Source organism: Podarcis gaigeae, assembly GCF_964106915.1.
Source record: "Podarcis gaigeae genome assembly, chromosome: 11".
Taxonomy (NCBI): Eukaryota; Metazoa; Chordata; class Lepidosauria; order Squamata; family Lacertidae; genus Podarcis; species Podarcis gaigeae.
Genome location: NC_139687.1, coordinates 63,794,607 through 63,813,827, shown reverse-complemented (window position 1 = coordinate 63,813,827; position 19,221 = coordinate 63,794,607). Strand labels below are relative to the sequence as shown.

The 19,221-nt window shown below is 49.6% G+C and overlaps 1 protein-coding gene across 3 annotated transcripts in view; it reads right to left on the bottom strand.

Annotated features, from left to right (window-relative positions):
* Positions 1–438: 438 nt before the first annotated feature.
* IL11RA (interleukin 11 receptor subunit alpha) overlaps positions 439–19,221 on the bottom strand; it is a 147,915-nt gene continuing 129,132 nt past the window's right edge. For 2 of the 3 annotated variants that reach the window (XM_083702869.1, XM_083702870.1), the window contains exons 7-15: positions 18,529–18,564; positions 14,807–14,970; positions 13,679–13,842; positions 12,536–12,677; positions 10,685–10,780; positions 10,241–10,340; positions 8,199–8,281; positions 5,454–6,956; positions 439–4,413 (exon numbers count right to left, since the gene is read on the bottom strand). In XM_083702869.1, coding sequence (XP_083558995.1) covers positions 6,940–6,956; positions 8,199–8,281; positions 10,241–10,340; positions 10,685–10,780; positions 12,536–12,677; positions 13,679–13,842; positions 14,807–14,970; positions 18,529–18,564 — 802 coding nt within the window. In that variant the 3' untranslated portion in view covers positions 439–4,413; positions 5,454–6,939. Of the gene's footprint in view, positions 4,414–5,453; positions 6,957–8,198; positions 8,282–10,240; positions 10,341–10,684; positions 10,781–12,535; positions 12,678–13,678; positions 13,843–14,806; positions 14,971–18,528; positions 18,565–19,221 lie in introns of those variants that run through there. The other variant, XM_083702871.1, reaches the window with a different exon arrangement.

Here is a 19,221-nt window from a genome sequence, read left to right as displayed (position 1 = left end):
ATGGAGACACTCCTTCAGGTATATTGGGCCGAGGCCGCCTACAATTCTATGATTCTAAGTCTTTGCAGGGGTGTGTGTGTGTGTGATAGCTTAGGTAGGAAAACAGTGCAGCACGAAAACAGGGAGGCTCCGCCATCTCGAATTCTAGAAGCTGGTTGTTCCTGAGGTCCACATCTCTGGCTGTGTGGCCCAGAAGATAGGAGATGTCTTGTCCTAAGACGATGACGAGCTGCTTGCCTGTTCTCCGCCTTCCCAAGCCCCCCACCTTTCCAGAAGGGTCGTACCTGCTCACCATGTGACGGGTTCCAGGAGGAAGACAGTTCTTGGGCTGTGTGTGGCCTTGACTTACTTTGGCAACGCAGAGCGGCACTGAATTGCTTGTAGGGGATTGCTCCCTCCCCTTTTTTTGTCCAGAAAGCCCCAGAAGTAAAAAAAAGCTCACTTTCCTTCATTTTTTATTTATACACGAGTCCGGCGTTAGCTTATTGCAACCAGGTTCGCGGGGCACCAAATGCCACCCGAAACGAGAGCACCCAAGGGAGCCAGCTTAGAGGAGCCCATGGCAAGAATCGATGGAGAGGGGAATGAAGAACTTTGCCTCTCCTTGCTTGGTTGGGGCCAATTTCTTTGGAAGAGCAGAGAAGACTGTGGGGGGGCGGCAGCAGCAGCAGGAGGAGAAGGCGGCAACTTCTTTTGGAACTGGGCATAGCTGTCAACGTTTCCCTTTTCTTGCGAGGAATCCTATTCGGAATAAGGGAAATTCCCTTTAAAAAAGGGAAACGTTGACAGCTATGGAACTGGGATCTTTGTGGGTGCCAGGAGGGGAGAGAGCAGAGGGCAACTTGGAGGCGGGGGGGGGGGGGCGGCGGCATGGAGGGCCAGCTGGTCTCCCCCCCACTCTGGCAAGCCCCACACTTATACAACATCTATTGCCAATCAGGAATCTCATTGACTCACACACAGAATCTCAGATCTCTCTAAAACAGTCTGAAAAACAAATTGCAAACCAAAGTAACATACACACACACCATGCACCAAGGAAAGCCAAGAATTTGCAAGCTGAATAAATCATGCACTTTTTGTAGAATTGTGTGCTTTGTAGGTTTTGCCCCCCCCCCCCAATTTTGCATAGCTTGATGCTTTGCATTATTTATTGTTCCTTTTTCCCTGGTTTATTTATTCAGCAGCTTGCTGGGAGTGGGCTCAGACTGCTGAAGCCCTAACAGACTCCGCTCAGGATCCTCTTAGCTTCCGGGAGCTTCCCAAACAAGGCCCCTCTGTCTCGTTTCCGCAATCATGAGGGACAGAGGCATGGCATTCTCTTTAAAGCGGAAGTGGGAATGCTGCATTCTGCACCGAATATGAAATTCCCCATGAACACACACACACACACACACACACACACACACACACATGCACAGAGCACCAAAGGACCCTTCTGCACAATCGCCTAAAAGGGGTGCTATGCCAGCCTGTGGATGCCACCCTTCACCCAAAATGCATGAGAGCCCTGCCAGGCTGCAGGGTAGCTGTACTGAAACCCCTTCACATTTACACCCCGACCCTTTTAAAAATGCTGCATAGATGGTCAGTCCTGTGGAGGAGTCAGTAACAGTGGATCTGAAATTTCTCAGAAGGCATTTCCCCTAAGAAAAATCCAGCGCCTACTCTAGAGAAAGAGGCCCCTTTGCAGAATTTATTCCAAATACTTCCCCATCATTTCGTGTGGGGGGGGGGGCAGCCACTATCCCCAAGATGCCCTATACCAGGGGTCAGCAAACTTTTCCAGCAGGGGGCCGGTCCACTGTCTCTCAGACCTTGTGGGGGGCCGGAGTATATTTTGGAAGGGAAAAAATATGAACAAATTCCTCTGCCCCACAAATAACTCAGAGATGCATTTTCAATAAAAGGACCCATTCTACTCATGTAAAAATAGGCTGATTCCCGGACCATCTGTGGGCCAGATTTAGAATATGATTGGGCTGGATCTGGCCCCCGGGCCTTAGGTTGCCTACCCATGCCCTATAATGTCCTGGAAGGCCCCCGGTGGCAGCAGGCAGTCCAACGACAGCAAAATGGGCTTGAAAGATTGGGTCAGACCTTGTGGTCTTGCACGAGCTAATGGACACCTGTGCTGGAAAAAGGGTGTGAGAATTTCTCCACCCCCTGGAAATGAGGAAAAATGAAGTTGACATTCTCCCATTTCACTGCTGTTGATGACCTCCTCTGTTGCAGAGCTGGAAGGCACCCTGGGGTCATCTGCAATGACCCAACTGCCTGCAATGCAGAAATCACAGTGATTGGGGGCATTTAAAGAGATGTCTCCAAATACCTGTTTCTGTGGATCAAGAGCAGGGAGAGGTGCCGTTGGGCTCAGGACCTGCTGGGGGGTGTTCCCATTTGGGGCCCCTGGTTGGCCACAGAACAGGAGGCCAGGCTAGATGGAGACCCCTTGGCCTGATCCAGTACAGGAGCTGGGCTCTTCTCATTGAGAGGCCACCTGCGCAGCACTCCAGAGTGAGAGGGCAGAGCCCCCAAACAAAATGGAAATCTTTTCTATGGAGTGAAGGCAAGGGGAGTGTACACAGACTGAGCGCAACACACGAGCATCGGTGCCCATGCTCTCCATCTCCCCTCCTTCCACCATAAACTCACAAGGTTCCCTCTGTGAAGAAGGCACACCTGACCTCTCCAACTCCCTCTTCTTGGCCAGTTCAGACACGCACAAAACTTCTCCCTGCAATGACCTGCCAGGGAACTGATGTGTTAGTAATTGTTTCTTGAGTTGTCAACCAATCTGTAAGCCAGTCCCACAATTCACAAGAACACAGGAAGAGCCTGCTGGATCAGGCCCATCTAGTCCAGCCTCCTGCTCTCACAGTGGCCAACCACTGTCTCCTGTGGCAGTGAGTTCCACAGTTTAAATCTGCAGTGCATGAAGAACTTTATCTGTCCCCAAACTCTCAACATTCAGCGTCAGTTGTAGTTGTTAAGAGGAGGGGGGAGAAACTTTCTCTCTCTCCAATTTATCCAGGCTGGGCATCGTTTTGCAAATGTCTATCATGTCACCTCTAACCCCAAACTTTCCTTGAAGCTAAGTTGCTGCTGCGTGAGAGGAGCAACAAACTACAGAGGCATCTGCAGTCCTTTCGGAGGCACGGAGCCCTTCCTCCCCTCCGCCTCAAAGCAAGGAGGTTCCAGGTAGCCTTTCCTCCAGCTGGCAGGGAGCATCACTTTGACCCCCGTGCTGTGGTCCAGCCATGCCAGCATCCTGGCAGGAGAAAGTGTTCCTGGCTATTTTTAGCCTCCCCACCTCCTCTCCCCTCCTGTCATCTGGCGCCTGCCGCCGCCGCCACTGCTTGCCTTCATCTCAGGAAGTTTCCATCGAGTTTGCTGCCTCCGGGGTTGGCAAAGGCCAGACACTCCTCACCGCACGGCTGGCCCCACCTCATCCGCTCGCTGGCTCCGGGGTGGTGGGTTGGCACGGCCGAAACGTGTGTGAGCAATTGCTCAGAGGGGCCCGGAGGCAGGAAGCCTTGCCCAGACCCACACCTTAAACCCGTGAACCCGGGATTTGCGGGAGACAGCGCAGACTAATTGCACACACACACACACACACATTCCGGAACAGAAGCACCCTGGGGAACACGCACATCGCCACACTCCCTAAACACGACAGGCAATTTGTTCACCTCGCTCTGCAGAACCAGGCCACACACACACACAACCACAGAGCATAGGAAGACCGTGAGTGGCGGCTGCATTTGAGGCCAGGATCTGCCTCAGTGAGCATCTTGTCTCCCTCCACAGCCAGCCGGGAATCCCACAACTAGAGTGCGACGGCCACAGCCCCTTCATCCCCAACACTTGTCTTCCGAGGTAGACTGCCTCTGACACTGGAGGTACTATTGAAGGTATCGTGGCCGACAGCCACCACTAGACCTCTCCTCTCCTGTGCTGGACTCCAATTCTTATCAGAACCCAGCCAGCCTAATTTTGATGGCCGGGACTGATGAGAGTTGCGGTCCAGGGATGCCTGGAGGCCAACCATCTCCACCAGACTTGCGCTAAAGCGCATAGATGCCACCGCAGCTTGTAGCAAGATGCTTTGCAAGGAGACCTTTCTGTCTATCCTGAGTCTTTGTGGGAATGCGCACCCAATGCCTGCATGCGGAAGAAGCCCTTGGCCACCTGGAGGGGAGGCGTGGAAGTCACAGAGTTGCAGAGAGGAAAGTTTTCTGCTCTCCCCTTGCTGACTTGCAGGAGGGCCACCTGTCAGAGATACAGGATTTTTCGCTCCATAAGACGCACTTTTTTCTTCCTAAAAAGTAAGGGGAAATGTCTGTATGCCTTATGGAGCGAATGTGTGGTCCCTGGGGCCGAATTGCCCAGGGGAGAAAAGCAGATCATGCTCTTTTTTTTTGAAAGAGGGAAGTGGGTGTTGAAACAAAGCCACTGATTGTTTGTTGATCGGGGAGAGAGATAAGGGATGCTAGAGATAAAGGTTACCAGCATGAGTTTGAGCAAACTGCGGGAGGCAGTGGAGGACAGAGGTGCCTGGCGTTCTCTGGTCCATGGGGTCACGAAGAGTCGGACACGACTAAACGACTAAACAACAACAAGAGATAAAGGAGGCTGCCTGGGAGGGGGAGGTAAAAGCCCATGGATCCTTAGGATTTTTACATTGGGTCACCCCAAATTCACCATCAGATCACGTAGCATGTCCATGGCTACAGCCTGAACCAAAATAATCATGCATCCACTGTTTCATGGGACTGCAATGGTGCAAAAAAGTGGTTACAAAGAACGGATCCACATGGATCCTCAGGATTCACCATCAGATTACATGTCTGTGGCCACAGCAGGAACCACAAAAATCATACACCCACTGTTTCGTTCAGAATATTTTTCTTCTTGTTTACCTCCTCTAAAAACTAGGTGCGTCTTATGGTCAGGTGTGTCTTATGGAGCAAAAAATACGGCACTTTAGTTGTGGTCTCTGCATTTCAGAGGGTTGGTCAAGGGAACCCTTGGGGGGGGGTCCCGTCCAACTCGCCGATTCCTCCCATTGCTTGTATCTCCAAGACACCCAACAGGAAATCTCCCCCCCCCCACATCAGCTGCCTCCTGGTCTCTATATTAATTGTGTGAAGAACGTATGCATCTCTCTCTCTGTGTTGGTGTGAACCCTCAAGCAGCACCCCCTTCTCCCAGAAGAGGTACGGGTGGCCACCAAATTGCAACGCTTTGAAAGAGGCTTAGGAGAAGCCCCCGGGAGACACAGCTTCCCTTGGCTACCAGCAACGATGGCTCCGTTCTGCCGGCACAGTTCTCAGCCCCTGGGAACCACCGGTGGAGAGAGTGCTGTTGGTCTTCGGGTCCGGGGGGGGGGGCCTTCCCATTTGGGCCCCTCGTCGGCCACCGTCAGAAGGGGAAGCTGGACTAGATGGGACCCTTTGAGCTGATCCCATTTGAAGGCTCTTCTGTCCTCCAAGTCCAAGGCACAGAGGGGTTAAGTGGGGGGGGGTGTCTAGGGTTTGGAAGGGGGGGCAGGCTGGCATGGTGGGGAGGGGAGGGGGGAGAGAAAAAGGGCTACCAATCCCACTCCCAGCCCCCTCCTCCTCCAGGGCCTGCACCTTCTGAAGTCCTAGCAGGTGTTTCCCACATGCTTCCTTTTTCTTAACCCCCCCAAAAAACCCTAAGATTCCCAGCTCACGCCTAACAAGGTATTCCCCAGCTTTTGTCATAGCTGAATCCACACCCACAGCCCCGCACACAGGATCCCGTAAGGAGCTGCCTCTGGATGCCAGAGCGTGGAAGCCTAGTGAGCCCAGCATTTCCAGCACGCTGACAATGTGCCAAACTCTTCTTTGGGTGCAACGCTCTAGCATCCTGCTTGCTTTGCCCCGAAGTTGAGCTGAACGGATACAAGCAGAATCTGATGTCCTCCCAGTTATATAGGCTAAATATTCATTGCAACAAAGAGAATTCGGTTCCAGGTTTCAAACGCTGAGAGTAGCTGCAGCTGTACAAGTTTACACACATGCACACGTGGGGACACACACACACACACACACACAGATGGCCGCCTTCCTTCAGGGCTGGGGACCCTCCAAATGTTTCTGGCTTCCAGCTCCCATTATCCTAACTGGGGCTGCTGGGAGCAGTGACATACTGAAAGCCCCCAGTTCCACAGCTCTGCCATCCTTCTTCCTTGCCTTTGTGGTTCCTGGGGAGGCTGTTGCCATCGCCTCGCCCCCTGAGATCTTCCCCTGGCTGATGCTCCCTTCCTGGAATGGGGTGCAGGATCCCACCCCCAATCCTCCATGCCCTCCAGATGCCACACCCCACACACCCCTGCCATGTGCTGCCTGGGCTCCAGTGAAGCAGGTTCCATAAACGATGCTGCCTTTGACTCGGGGCAACCGTCGAGGGAAGGGCAGGGTACCCAAAACGTCCCAGTGTCCCAAGAGTCACGCTCTGGCTCCTTGTGGGTGACGGGGGCACCAGACTCGGGGGGCGGTCCTTTTGCCCCAAGCTGTGCCAGCCAATACCTACTGGCGCTGATGACCTCTGCCAGGCTCGGTGGGCAACGAAATCTCAACATTCTCTTCCTCCTTAGCTGTCCAGAAGCTGTTGGTCAGTCCCAAAACAGCATTCAGTCTGCATGTGGAAACAGGGGGAGGAGAGGAGGTCTTGGGGGGCTGGTGCTCAGCCAGGGGTGCCCCCCAGGGCCAATACACCACCCCAAAATGTCCTGTTGATGAGCTTCTTTCCCAAGTGAGTCCTTCCATGGTGATGGTGGGGGGGTCAGTAGAGGGGCATCCTCAGTGCCCCCCCAGTCAATAAGTAGCTGCGACTGGCGAGGTCAGTGGTGTTGATGTCCCTCTTGTTGGCGTGGGGGGTCTGCTGCCAGTGGGGAGGGGGGAGAGGTCCTTGCTACAAGATCTGAGCTTCTGCAGGAGGGGAAAGAGAGAAGGAGGAGGAGTCATAGAATCGCCTGAGAAAAACATTCTTGCTTTGACAAGCCGACTGAGATGCCCAGGAAACTGGTGTGAGTATTTGTTCGTTTGAGGATTTTAACTTTCTCTTTGTTTTAAACTATTGTTGCAGATTTTTCTCGGTGACAACATTATTGTTCTCCGGTGCTTGCTAAAACATTTCTGGTTCAACAATCCCGTCCAGATGTTTAGAAACTTGATGAAAGTTTAATGGGTTTTGAGTCTATTGCTGATTGCATCTTTTGCACATTTTAAAGAGTTGCCTTTACAGATGATAATAATAATAATAATAATAATAATAATAATAATAATAATAATAATAATAATATACCGTATTTTTTGTCCCATAGGGCGCACCGGCCCATAGGGCGTACCTAGTTTTTTTTGGGGGGGGGGGAAATAAAGGGAAAATAATTATTTTCCCCCAGGCATGGGGCTGCTATCCGCAAGCCTAGGGAGCCCGGCGGGAAGTCGCGCCGGTCTCCCCCAGCTTGCAGAGAGCTGCCCGAAGCCCGGGGCGCACTGTTCAGCGGGCCCCAGGCTTCGGGATGCACGCAGCTCTCTGCAAGCCTTGGGAGATTGGCGCGACTTCGCGCACCGACCCCTCTCCCTCTCCAGGCTTCAGCGAAAGCCTGCATTCGCCCCATAGGATGCACACACATTTCCCCTTCATTTTTGGAGGGCAAAAAGTGCTTCCCATAGGGCGAAAAATACGGTAGTAGTAGTAGTAGTAGTAGTAATAATAATAATAATAATAATAATAATAATAATAATAATAATAATTTATTTGTACCCCACCCATCTGGCTGGGTTTCTCCAGCCACTCTGGGCGGTTTCCAACAAAGATTAAAAATACATTAAAATACCACACATTAAAAACTTCCCTGAACAGGAGCTTCCATTTTCAGGTAAACAGAAGTCCAGGCAGGGTTGACCCCCAGCATCAAGGCCCAGCCCCTGACAAGGGAAGCAGGAATAAATGGGAAACACACCCAATTCAGACAGCCTTGAATAATTAGCAGCCAGCAAGAGGGTGGGCCTGATCCTGCAGGTGCCAGGACAATGCCAGAGGGAGGCTTCCAGTCAGAGGAGGTCTGTGCTCTCTGAGGTGGAGATGCTCCTGCCCCATATCCCCTCTTGGGGGAGCATCTTGTCCCCCTCCCCTTCCTCATCCTCCCCACAAGCTGCTGTACTCACTGGGCAAGGCCTTCATGTGGATGGCAGCGGCAAGGAGGTCGTGGTTTTTTGTGGCCTCTTTGCTGTGCTTCTTCATCCGGACCCTGGGAAAGATGGGGAGGGGGAGAGAGAATTGAGGGGGGGCGCTTAGCCATGGGATGCATGTTTAGCCTGGAAGAAAGGAAACTGAGAGGAGGTGGGCTAACCATCTGCAACTATCAGAAGGGCTGCCCCATGGAAGGGGGAGAGGACATGTCTTCTCCTGCTCTGGAGGGGAGGATCGGGGCCAATGGATTCAAATCGCAAGAAATTCTGACTCACAAGGAGGAACGTTCTGACTGTGAGAGCTGTTTGGGAGTGGATCAGATCTCCCTTGCAAGGCAATGGACTCACCTTCCTTGGAGGTTTCTAAGCTGAGGTTGGGGGGCCGTCTGTCATGGGCGCTTTAGCTGAGATTTCTGCATTGCAGGGGGTTGGACTGGATGACCCCCAGGACCCCTTCCAACTCTACAATTCTGTGATTGTTTTGTATTGTTTTCATAGGATTTTGCTTTTTTCCTTTTTGCACTTTTTAACATGACAATTTATTAAATTTATATACTGCTCTCCATCTGAAGACTGCAGGGCGGCTTACAGCATATAAACAAAACAGATGGCATAATAATAGAAAACAACAATATTCCCCCCCCCCACACACATTTTTAAAACGCCCTAGATTTGTTTGTATGCCACCTTGATATTTGACAGGAGGGGGCTGTCTGCAAATATATTTTAATAAATCTGAATCGGTGGTTCCCAGAGTGTGCGGTACTCTGGCCATACCAGCTGAGCGGGGGGTGGGAGGAATTACTGGGGTGGGGGGCAAATAGGCAAGGGGGCAGTGGGGGTGGGGGAGGCTGGAGGTGTGAATGGCTATGAGACTTTGAAAAGTTGGCATGGCTGAATCAAATGCATCCGTTTTGCTGCATTAAACTAAACCGTTTTAATTTGATTTTCAATAAACATGCATAACATTGCTACTGTTTTGGATTAGATTGTGTTACCTCCTTCCTTAGTGGGTTGTGCAAACTGTAATGCTCTTTATAGGGTATCGGGTAGTGCAAGGGGCCCTAGAGATGAGCTCATGGAACCGAGAGGACAGTGGTCCAAAGACGTTTGGGAGCCGCTGATCTAAATGAATGAACTGCCCAGGTTGTGGAATGGAGGGTCCCAGCTCTCTGTGTTCTGCCTCCTGCTCTGGCAGGGCCTTTCTGAGGCTCTTCCAAGCAAGGCCAACCCAGTCCAGCCCCCTCTCTGCCCATCTGAACTACTCTTCTCCGGAACTGGAAGACTTTATTCTGACTCTCCCACAAACTCCAGCCTTGGCGACACAACCAATTTGCGTCTTGTTTTAGGTGGACGGTCTCCAGAATCGGGGTGGATTCCGGCCAGCGAAACACAACAGGCCAGGCTGGGCAGAGGACGGGGCAGAGACACAATCACAGAATTGTAGTGTAGAAAGGGGTCCAAAGGGTTATCCAGTCTGACCCCCTGCAGGATGTGGGGCTGGAAGTGGCAGCCAGACCTTCTCCCTTGTCAGACTTCCCACCGGCCATTACCCACTGGTAACTTCCCCTAACGCACATATTTTTGCAAAGTGATTTCCCCTAATAAATGCATTTTTATCCACACTTTATCCTGGAGTACGTGTCCTTGTACACTTTACTCGGCTGCAGAACCCCACTGCAAAATTCAGAGATGTGGGAGTTCTGTGGGACGGCTGCGTTTTGATTTGGGCGCTGTTTCTGAAAGTGCAAATCCGGTAGGCTGGCTTGCCAGTGTGAGCAGACTCATATCTCTCCCCCATCCCTGCTCACAACTGGGGGGCCACCACAGAGCAGGCCCCGCCTCCCATCGCCACACCAGCTGACGCAACTGCGCCAAGGGCAGAAGCCAAGGTTTGAGGGCTCAGAGGCCCCCAAAATATGGAACTGGTCCTCCCCAAGCAAGATGCTCCAGCAGAAGTGTTGGAGAAGAAGGGCCTCATGCCCTCTGGAGAGAAGGGAGGGTGAAATCACACTTACCACATCAGAAAGGCAAAGACCAGAATCACCGCCAGGACGAAGAAGGCAAAGACGCCCAGCGACACCAGAACCGCCACCTTCTCCGTGGGGTCGCTGTGGCCTGTTAGGGGCAGAAGGGAAAGGGGTGTGATGGCCTGGGACTGGGGCTCGGTCTCGGAACCAGAGGGGACTCAGTCTGCACAGTCCTTTGCCTCAGGCATCATCTGAACCACGTCTGGGGCCTGATCCTGAACAGCCCCAGTCTGCACAGGTTCCCCTACAACAAGCACCAGCTGGGCCGAGTCAGGGGCCTGAGTCTGCTAATATATATATATATATATATATATATATATATATATATAAAATAATGCAGCACCGAAATCTCAACACAAATTTAAAGAGCTTGAGATTGGATGGTGCCCGTCTCCCCCTTTCTCTGTGTGGGGCTGACAATAAGAGACCTACCAATGGGCCGATTGTTGGGGGCCAGAGAAGGCTCCTCCGCTGGGCTTTCTGCCTTGATGGCTGCAGTGGCTGTTTCGCTGGGTACCAAAGTTTGTCCTGGGGAAAGAGAGAAGCATTTTAGGGAAAAGAGGGAGATTACAGAATCATGGCTCTCCCCCTCCTCATTTAATCTACACAGCAACCCCGTGAGGTAGGTTAGGCTGAAAGGCAGTGATTGGTCCAAGGTCACCTGGTAAAAGCTTCTTGGCCAAATCGGGATTTGAACCCAGGTCCAAGTCAGACACTCTAACCACTGCACCACACTGTTTACTCCTCCTGCATCCTTCCTGATTTGTTTGCAGGGTGTTGCTGTACCTTTCCATTACGTCAATCATTCACCCCACACATTTCAACACATTTCTCTGTCACTTTCCAAACAGTAAAAAGTCCTATTCTTCTTCCTTTTAAAGTGGAAATGTAGCAATTCAGGACACATCCAGACTTCCTTTTGTGTCGCTTTTCTAGGTACGGGTCTGCACTTCAAAGCTCCATGCCCAAGCACTTATTATTATTATTTTGCCTTGTTGCTTTCCCCACAAAAACCCGCTCTTTACCATGGAAAAAATATATGCAGAAATCCCAAATTGCCATTTGTTTCGATTCCGTGTTAAAGAATGGGTTTTCCTGGGGAAAGCACTGAGGCAGGCAAACAAACAAACCAACAAACAAATGCTCAGACACAAACCAGGAAAGTGAGGACCTGAGTCAAGAAAGCGCAGAGCAAAATTTAAGTGTGGATGAGACTTCATGTTTTAATCCACTTTACATCATACCTCATGTTACGTCCGCTTCATGTTACGTTCTTTCAGGTTACGTCCGACGGTGACCCGGAAGTACGTTTCCGAGCACAATTCAAAGTGTTGGTGCTTACCTTTAAAGCCCTAAACGGCCTCGGTCCAGTAGACCTGAAGGAGCGTCTCCACCCCCACCATTCTGCCCGGACGCTGAGATCCAGTGCTGAGGGCCTTCTGGCGGTTCCCTCATTGCGAGAAGCAAAGCTACAGGGAACCAGGCAGAGGGCCTTCTCGGTAGTGGCGCCCGCCCTGTGGAACGCCCTTCCAGCAGATGTCAAAGCGATAAACAACTACCTGACATTCAGAAGACATCTTAAGGCAGCCCTGTTCAGGGAAGTTTTTAACGTGTGATATTTTACTGTATTTTTGGTTTCTATGGAAGCCGCCCAGAGTGGCTGGGGAGGCCCAGCCAGATGGGCGGGGTATAAATAATAAATTATTATTATTATTATTATTATTATTATTATTATTATTATTATTACAGATAGGTAGCCGTGTTGGTCTGCCATAGTCAAAACAAAAAAAATTCCTTCCAGTAGCACCTTAAAGACCAACTAAGTCAGTTCTTGGTATGAGCTTTCGTGTGCATGCACACGAAGAAGTGTGCATGCACACGAAAGCTCATACCAAGAACTGACTTAGTTGGTCTTTAAGGTGCTACTGGAAGGAATTTTTGTTGTTGTTGTTGTTATTATTATTATTATTATTATTATTATTATTATTATTATTATTATAAAGGGTTACTTTCGGGTTTTGCCACTCGCGCATGCGCAGAAGTGCAAAATGACATCACACACATGTGCAGAAGCGGTGAATCGCAACCCGCACGTGCGCAGATGCACCGCTGAGGGTTGTGCTCTTTTCATGTTGTGAACGGGCCTCTGGAACAGATCCCATTCGCAACCAGAGGTACCACTGTATTTGCACAAACGTGAGTTTATGGTATGTGCTTGGAACCCCCTTGCAAAGCGCCTCCTTCAAACAAGGCACATGCCTCACAGCTGTGAGGGCTGCTTACCCGTGGTCGGCATGGCCCACGCTTCAGGGGTCCACTCGCTCCAGTTCCCTGCATCCAGGAAGTCCTTCGCGCTCACCTGGACCACATGCAGCAAGCCCAGGGAGCAGTCTGTTATCACCTCGGACATGTTGGCTGTCTCCACCTGCAGATCCAGGACACACACAATGGGCAGATGCAGGATGAGACCCCTACTCTCTGCTTCCCAGAATGTGGCATCCTGCCGGGCAGTTTTTATGTTTCTGTTTTTGGGAGGGTGCTCTCAGCTCATGCCACCAACCAAGAGCAGGCCATAAATCTGTGAGCCGTGAGCCCCTGCGGACACATACTTCAAGATTGGTGACAATGGATAAATGCCCTTGGGGCAGATCCTGTTTGCCAGGATCAGTCTTCTTGGAAGGGAAGCCCTGATAAGAACCTCATACATACAGGAGCAAACCATTGGCCCACCTAGTTGTGCTAAACTCACAAGCTCACAATCTTTCCACAAAACCCTGAGCACAGCTGGCTGAACAGATGTTGCATGAAATTTGGGGAAAGAGCTGCCAGTGAAGATTCACAGAGATACTCAGAATCAAGGAGACTTTATTGTTAGTTAACAGAAGTCTGCATTTAAATCCAGATATTTTGGAGGAGAAGGTGACGGGACAATGGAGTTCTGGCAACAAGGACATTCATATATGTTTCCTGTTGTGACCAAGATACCAATGTTGGCATTCAACACTAACAAATACAACACAGATTGTTGCTGATGGCACCCAGCTTGTCTTCTCTACATCTGCAGGTGAGGCAGTGGAAGTGCTGGACCATTGTCTTGCCTCGGTAATGGACTGGATGAGAGACAACAAACTAAGACTCAATGCAGATAAGATTGAGCCACTGTTAGTGGGTGGCTCCCGAGACCAGATAGATGGGAGATCGCCTGTTCTTGATGGGGTTACCCTCCCTCTGAAGGACTGGGTGAGTAGCTTGGGGGTCCTCCTGGATCCTTTGCTAGGTAATGGGACTGGCAAATTCAGCAAACAACAAGAGCAGTGAAATAATAATTCAACAACAGGCCAATGCCAGGCAGCTGAGCCTCAGTTTCAGAAGTGGGCAGGCAACGCATAAGCCCTGGGCTCCATCCACTCCTGTCCCTCAACTCACCATAGCCCAGGAAGTGGAGGTGACGGGTCGGTATCGCAGGCGGAACTTGAGCAGGAAGTGAAGCTGCTTGGTCCAGCTGGAAGGGTATTCCCAGCTCACCTGCAGCCGGTTGGGCACCGAAGGCACTGGCTCTACCCGAAGATGCTCCGGTGGGTCTGGCTTGACTGGGGGACAAAGCAGAGGGGTGTTGCAAGTGCTGGAGGTGGGCAGTATTGGGATTTGGACTACGTGCCATTCTGTGCAGCTTCACACCAAGCAATTAGAAGTTGGCCGAAAGCCAAGGATGACCGAGCAGAGAGGAGTTCTTGGACCTTGGATACAGCTGTACCACTGGTTGAAGTCTCACACAGGCATGATGACTTATGACCTTACTGACTGGATAGTGTGGTGTTCTGGATTCTGAGAGTCGTTTGGAGTTTGTTGAGAGACAGCTAGTAAACATCCGTATCTGTATCTGTTCTTGTATATAGTACAGCGGTACCTCGGGTTACAGACGCTTCAAGTTACAGACGCTTCAGGTTACAGACGCTTCAGCTTACAGACTCAGAAATAGTACCTCGGGTTAAGAACTTTGCTTAAGGATGAGAACAGAAATCATGTTCCGACGGTGCAGTGGCAGCAGGAGGCCCCATTAACTAAAGTGGTCTTCAGGTTAAGAACAGTTTCAGGTTAAGAATGGACCTCCGGAACGAATTAAGTTCTTAACCCAAGGTACCACTGTAACTTGTAGAGTCTGCTGTAAATAACAAACACCTCTAAGTAACCAAGTTACTAGTAGCAGCGTCTGGTTCCTGCTTTGTCCATCCTGCCTGCAACTGATTGCTTTCTGGAACTCTGCGCATGCTCTGCTAAGGTCCGGCTAAGGTCCTGCAACAGGTCAAAGTTGCAAAGCACCAATAGGAAGCGCTTTCCTTGAGATCGGCCACCCAGCCCTGGAAACGCCCTATCTGATCTCAGCTTTGGACTGATGGTGGGCACATGGTTTGGAAGCAGCATCGCTCCTGGAGTGAAAGAAGAGAGCTGCCTTTGAAATACTCCACCCTGCCTACTCGATCTGGGCCAAAGAAAATGGCTCCGGCAAAACCATAACATTGCTGTGCCTCCCCCCCCCCCAAGGGCAGGACTTACTGATGCCTTGCATGATGACCTTCAGGAGGCGAAAGTTGGAGCCCAGCGGATTCACCTCTGTCACGTTGATCCAGTAGCCGGTCCAGAACATTGACTGGTGGATGGTGCAAGAGAACGGGTGGGCAGGATCCTGGATGCAGGGCCCCTCCACAATGGGCAGAGACCTGGCCAGAGACAGAAGCCGGAATAGGAAGGCTTTGGCAAAGGCGGTGATACGATTGGTGGGATCCGCTGTGCAACCCTATCCTTCCGCAGCCCACCCCACAGCAATGGAGGGAGGAAATCCCCACGAGGGGGAAATCTGCAGGAAACAGCTGCTTCTCGGCAGCAAGAATATTATTGGCACAAAAATGGAAGCAAGGAGAATTACCGACAAAAGAATGGTGGATGAAATTGATAGACTATGCAGAACTGGATAAATTAACAGGAAGGATTCGAAACCTGCGGGACCACAGATTCTTAGAAGACTGGAGTAAATATACAAACTATTTGAAAAGCAATTGTAATGAGATTAAGCTCCTAGGACTGCAGGAAGCTTTGTAAGGAGGACTATTTGAAATATTTCAAGAAAGACTATGAGGAGAATTATTAGTTAATGATAATTAAGAGTAATAGAGAAATTAAGAAATGCAGAATAAGTGATAAAGAACGGAAAATCATCAGAGGTGTTGACGGAGGTCTAAAACATTGTATAAGATAAGAAGATATGTTATATGATTGTTGGAAATATGTTTAAAAAAACTAATAAAAATGTGTGTGTGTATATATATATATATATATATATATATATATATATATATGAATGAAACAGCTGCTTTTCTAGGGCCACTCAACAGGGCACAAAGAAATCCCTGTGTTTTCAAGTTCCCCACTTGTGATGATGCAAGAAATGGTTGCACCCCAAGAGACAATCTGCACCTGCCATTACCAATTGAGTGCTCTCTGGATGTTTTGGGCTACAGTTTCCATCTAGCCTAGTCAGGTTCCAGGGCACCAGGTTGGTGGACTGTGTGGATCTACACAGTCAGAATAATCACATGTTAGGAGTTCCACCATTTCAGAAGGTGAGAGATTTTGTATGGGAAGAGTACCAAGTGTGTGTGTGTGTGTGTGTGTGTGTGTGTGTGTGTCTGGGGATAAGATGCTCAAAAGGAGGACCTGAGCACAGGAGCATTTCTCCTCCTGCAGTTTCCAGCAGTTGGCATTCAGAGGCATTTACAGCGGAGGGAGAACACAGCCCTCAATAGTCTCATAAGAAACAACTCAGACCTTGTGATCACAAGATATAAAAGTATGTTTAACAGTTGCTGAAAACGATATGCTAAAAAACTAATTATATATATATAAATAGAGAGAGAGAGAGAGAGAGAGAGAGAGAGAGTCCCACAACCTTGGATGCCATCATTACACACCTTTAGGCGCCAAGCAAAAGTGTTCCTTTTTAACCAGGCCTTTGTTTGACCTGACCATACCCTTTTAAAATGTGGCTCTTGGGGTGTGTCTGCATATTATTGGGTTATTGCTTTTATTTTATATACTGTGATCTTTTTATGTGAACCGCCCTGAGACACCTGGGTATAGGGTGGTATAATAATAATAATAATAATAATAATAATAATAATAATAATAATAAAAAATGCCTGATAAAAACTGAAAGCCATCATTGCGCACCACGACCCTGTGTGTGCCCAATGTGCTGAAGAGCCTTGCATACTTCTGCATTGGGACCTAAGCCTGGAGAACCAGTTTAGCCCTCAACTGGAAGCGTCAATGAGGCCTGCAAGGGTTTTCAGGAGAGCAGGGGGAAGTCAGCCCCTCTCCCCCCAGCCCCTTCCCCCAAATGACATCACCATTGTTCAGGAATCTTGCCTGCCAGCGTTGATTTGTGTGCCTTGGAGTAAACTTGCACACCAGGGGTTTCCTGCTTCCTGGCTCAGAGCCAAGACGCTTTTGCATTCCCAGAAGGTCGCAAGCAGGGAAAGGAAACCGAGACGGATCCTTCTGGGCGTGCGATGCTACGGGGCGAGGCAATTGCATGCGAGTCGTGGGTGCAGCTGGGCTGAGGCATGCAATCTCTGCGGGCACAGAGGAAGGAGCTGTCTAGCCCAGCTGCAAGATGGCAAGTTTTCCTTTGCTGGAGGCCCCAGTGGGGAAAAGACGAACGGAAATGGGAATGGGAAGCATCCAGGAAAGGATAGGAAGCAGGGGCCATCATCCATTAGTCCTGCCAGCCTGAAAAAAGAATGCCTACCTTCCTTGCCAACAAAGGTCCGTATACTTAAAGCTCTGGTTTTCCCAGTAGTGATGTATGGAAGTGAGAGCTGGACCATCAGGAAGGCTGATCGCAGAAGAATGGATGCTTTTGAATTCTAGTGCTGGAGGAGACTCTTGAGAGTCCCACGGATTGCAAGAAGATCAAACCTTTCCATTCTGAAGAAAATCAGCCCCGAGTGCTCACTGGAAGGACAGATCCTGAAGCTGAGGCTCCAATACTTTGGCCACCTCATGAGAAGAGGAGACTCCCTGGAAAAGACCCTGATGTTGGGAAAGATGGAAGGCACAAGGAGAAGGGGACAACAGAGGATGAGATGGTGGGACAGTGTTCTCAAAGCTACCAGCATGAGGGAGGGAGTGGAAGACAGGAGGGCCTGGCGTGCTCTGGTCCAGGGGGTCACGAAGAGTCGGACACGACCAAACGACTCAACAACAACAACATCCCTCTGAAACTTCCAAGACATCTCCTGGAAAAGGCGGTTTTGAGAGAAAGAAACCATTTTGAGTCCCTTCTTCAAAAGGCAAACATACTAAGTCCTTTCAAATTCAATGGGAGATGTATAGGGTTGTGCTGTGATGCTTTTAAAACAATAAAAGAGTTGAGTTTGCAAATATTTGCTGTGCTAGGCTCTGCTTTCACAGCTGGAGGCAGCGGCGCTTCTGAATACCAGATGCTGTGAATCGCAGGAGGGGAGAGATGCTCTCATTTTTATCTATTTCTTTGATTTCATAAAATTTATACACTGCTTGGTTGTAAAAAAACAACAACCCACCGAAACTCTCAAAACAGTTTACAAAAACAAGAAAAACTTTTAAACATACCGAAGTTAAAATAGTACAGTCATAGCTCACGTTAAGTTTGCTTCATGTTACGTTTTTTCAGGTTGTGTCCTGCGGCGATCCGGAAGTACTGGAAAGGGTTACGTCTGTGTTTTGTCGCTCGCGCATGCGCACAAGCACTAAATCACGCTTTGTGCATGTGCACAAGTGCCCAATCGCGCCGCGCACCTGCGCAGATACAGCGCTTCAGGTTGCGCACTTTTCATGTTGGAAGGGGCCTCCGGAACGGATCCCGTTGGCAACCAGAGGTACCACTGTATAACAAAATTCCTGTGTTCGAGTCCAGCTTGTGGGCTTTTTCCCATTGGGGCATCTAGTTGGCCGTTGTGAGAGATGAGCCCCTGGCCTGATCCAGGCGGCTCTATTTATATTATTTAAAAGGAGGTCAGAAAGAAGAGGTGGAATGCTCAGCTGAAGCTAAGAGGAAAGGGCCCAAGCCCGAGGGAGGCAGATTTGGGTTCCATAGGAGGATTCCTAAGCAGATGGACAGGAAAGTTTTCCCTGTAACAGAGTTTCTGCAAGAGAAGCCAGAGGAGCTATCGCTTGGGGGGTCCCTGGGACGCAAACATGACAGTCTTGAGACAAAGGGCTGGACCACAAGAACTCACCTTTGCTTCTTGGATCCAGGATCCAGGGACCCACTCCTGGGGAAAAGGGGGAGAGAAGGGAGAAAGCATTGAGGAAATCCGGCACGTGAGCAGGACTTTGGAACAGGGAGAAAACTGCATTCTACTATTATAAATAAAAAAAATATTATTATGCGCCCTCCCATCGGATGTCAAAGAAATAAACAACTACCAGACGTTCAGAAGACAGCCTTCAGATAAGGCAGCCTTGTTAGGGAAGTTTTTAATGACTGATGTTTTAATGTCTTTTGAATCGTTTGCTGGAAGCTACCCAGAGTGGCCGGGGAAACCCAGCCAGATGGGTGGGATGTAAATAATAATAATAAAAATTTGCTTTCTCCATACATGCATCTCCTAAATTTGCTCCAGGGGTTTCCCCAACCAATCCACTGGAACAGGTTTTTTTACGGGGGCAGGTGGGCACAGGGAGAAGAAATGGCAGGGAAGTTACACTGTACTTTTAAACGCTGTTGCTCTAGCGTGATTGTTTAGTCGGACACCGGCCTCCATAATTATTACAGCCATCCTGCAGTTATTACCACATTCATTTGCTTATTTCATAAAATGTATAAACCGCTTGATTGGTTGTAAAATAAAATAAAAAAACACTTCTAAGAGATTTACAAAAGGAATAAACAATAACATTATTGGTAAAAAATTTTTTTAACTCATTTA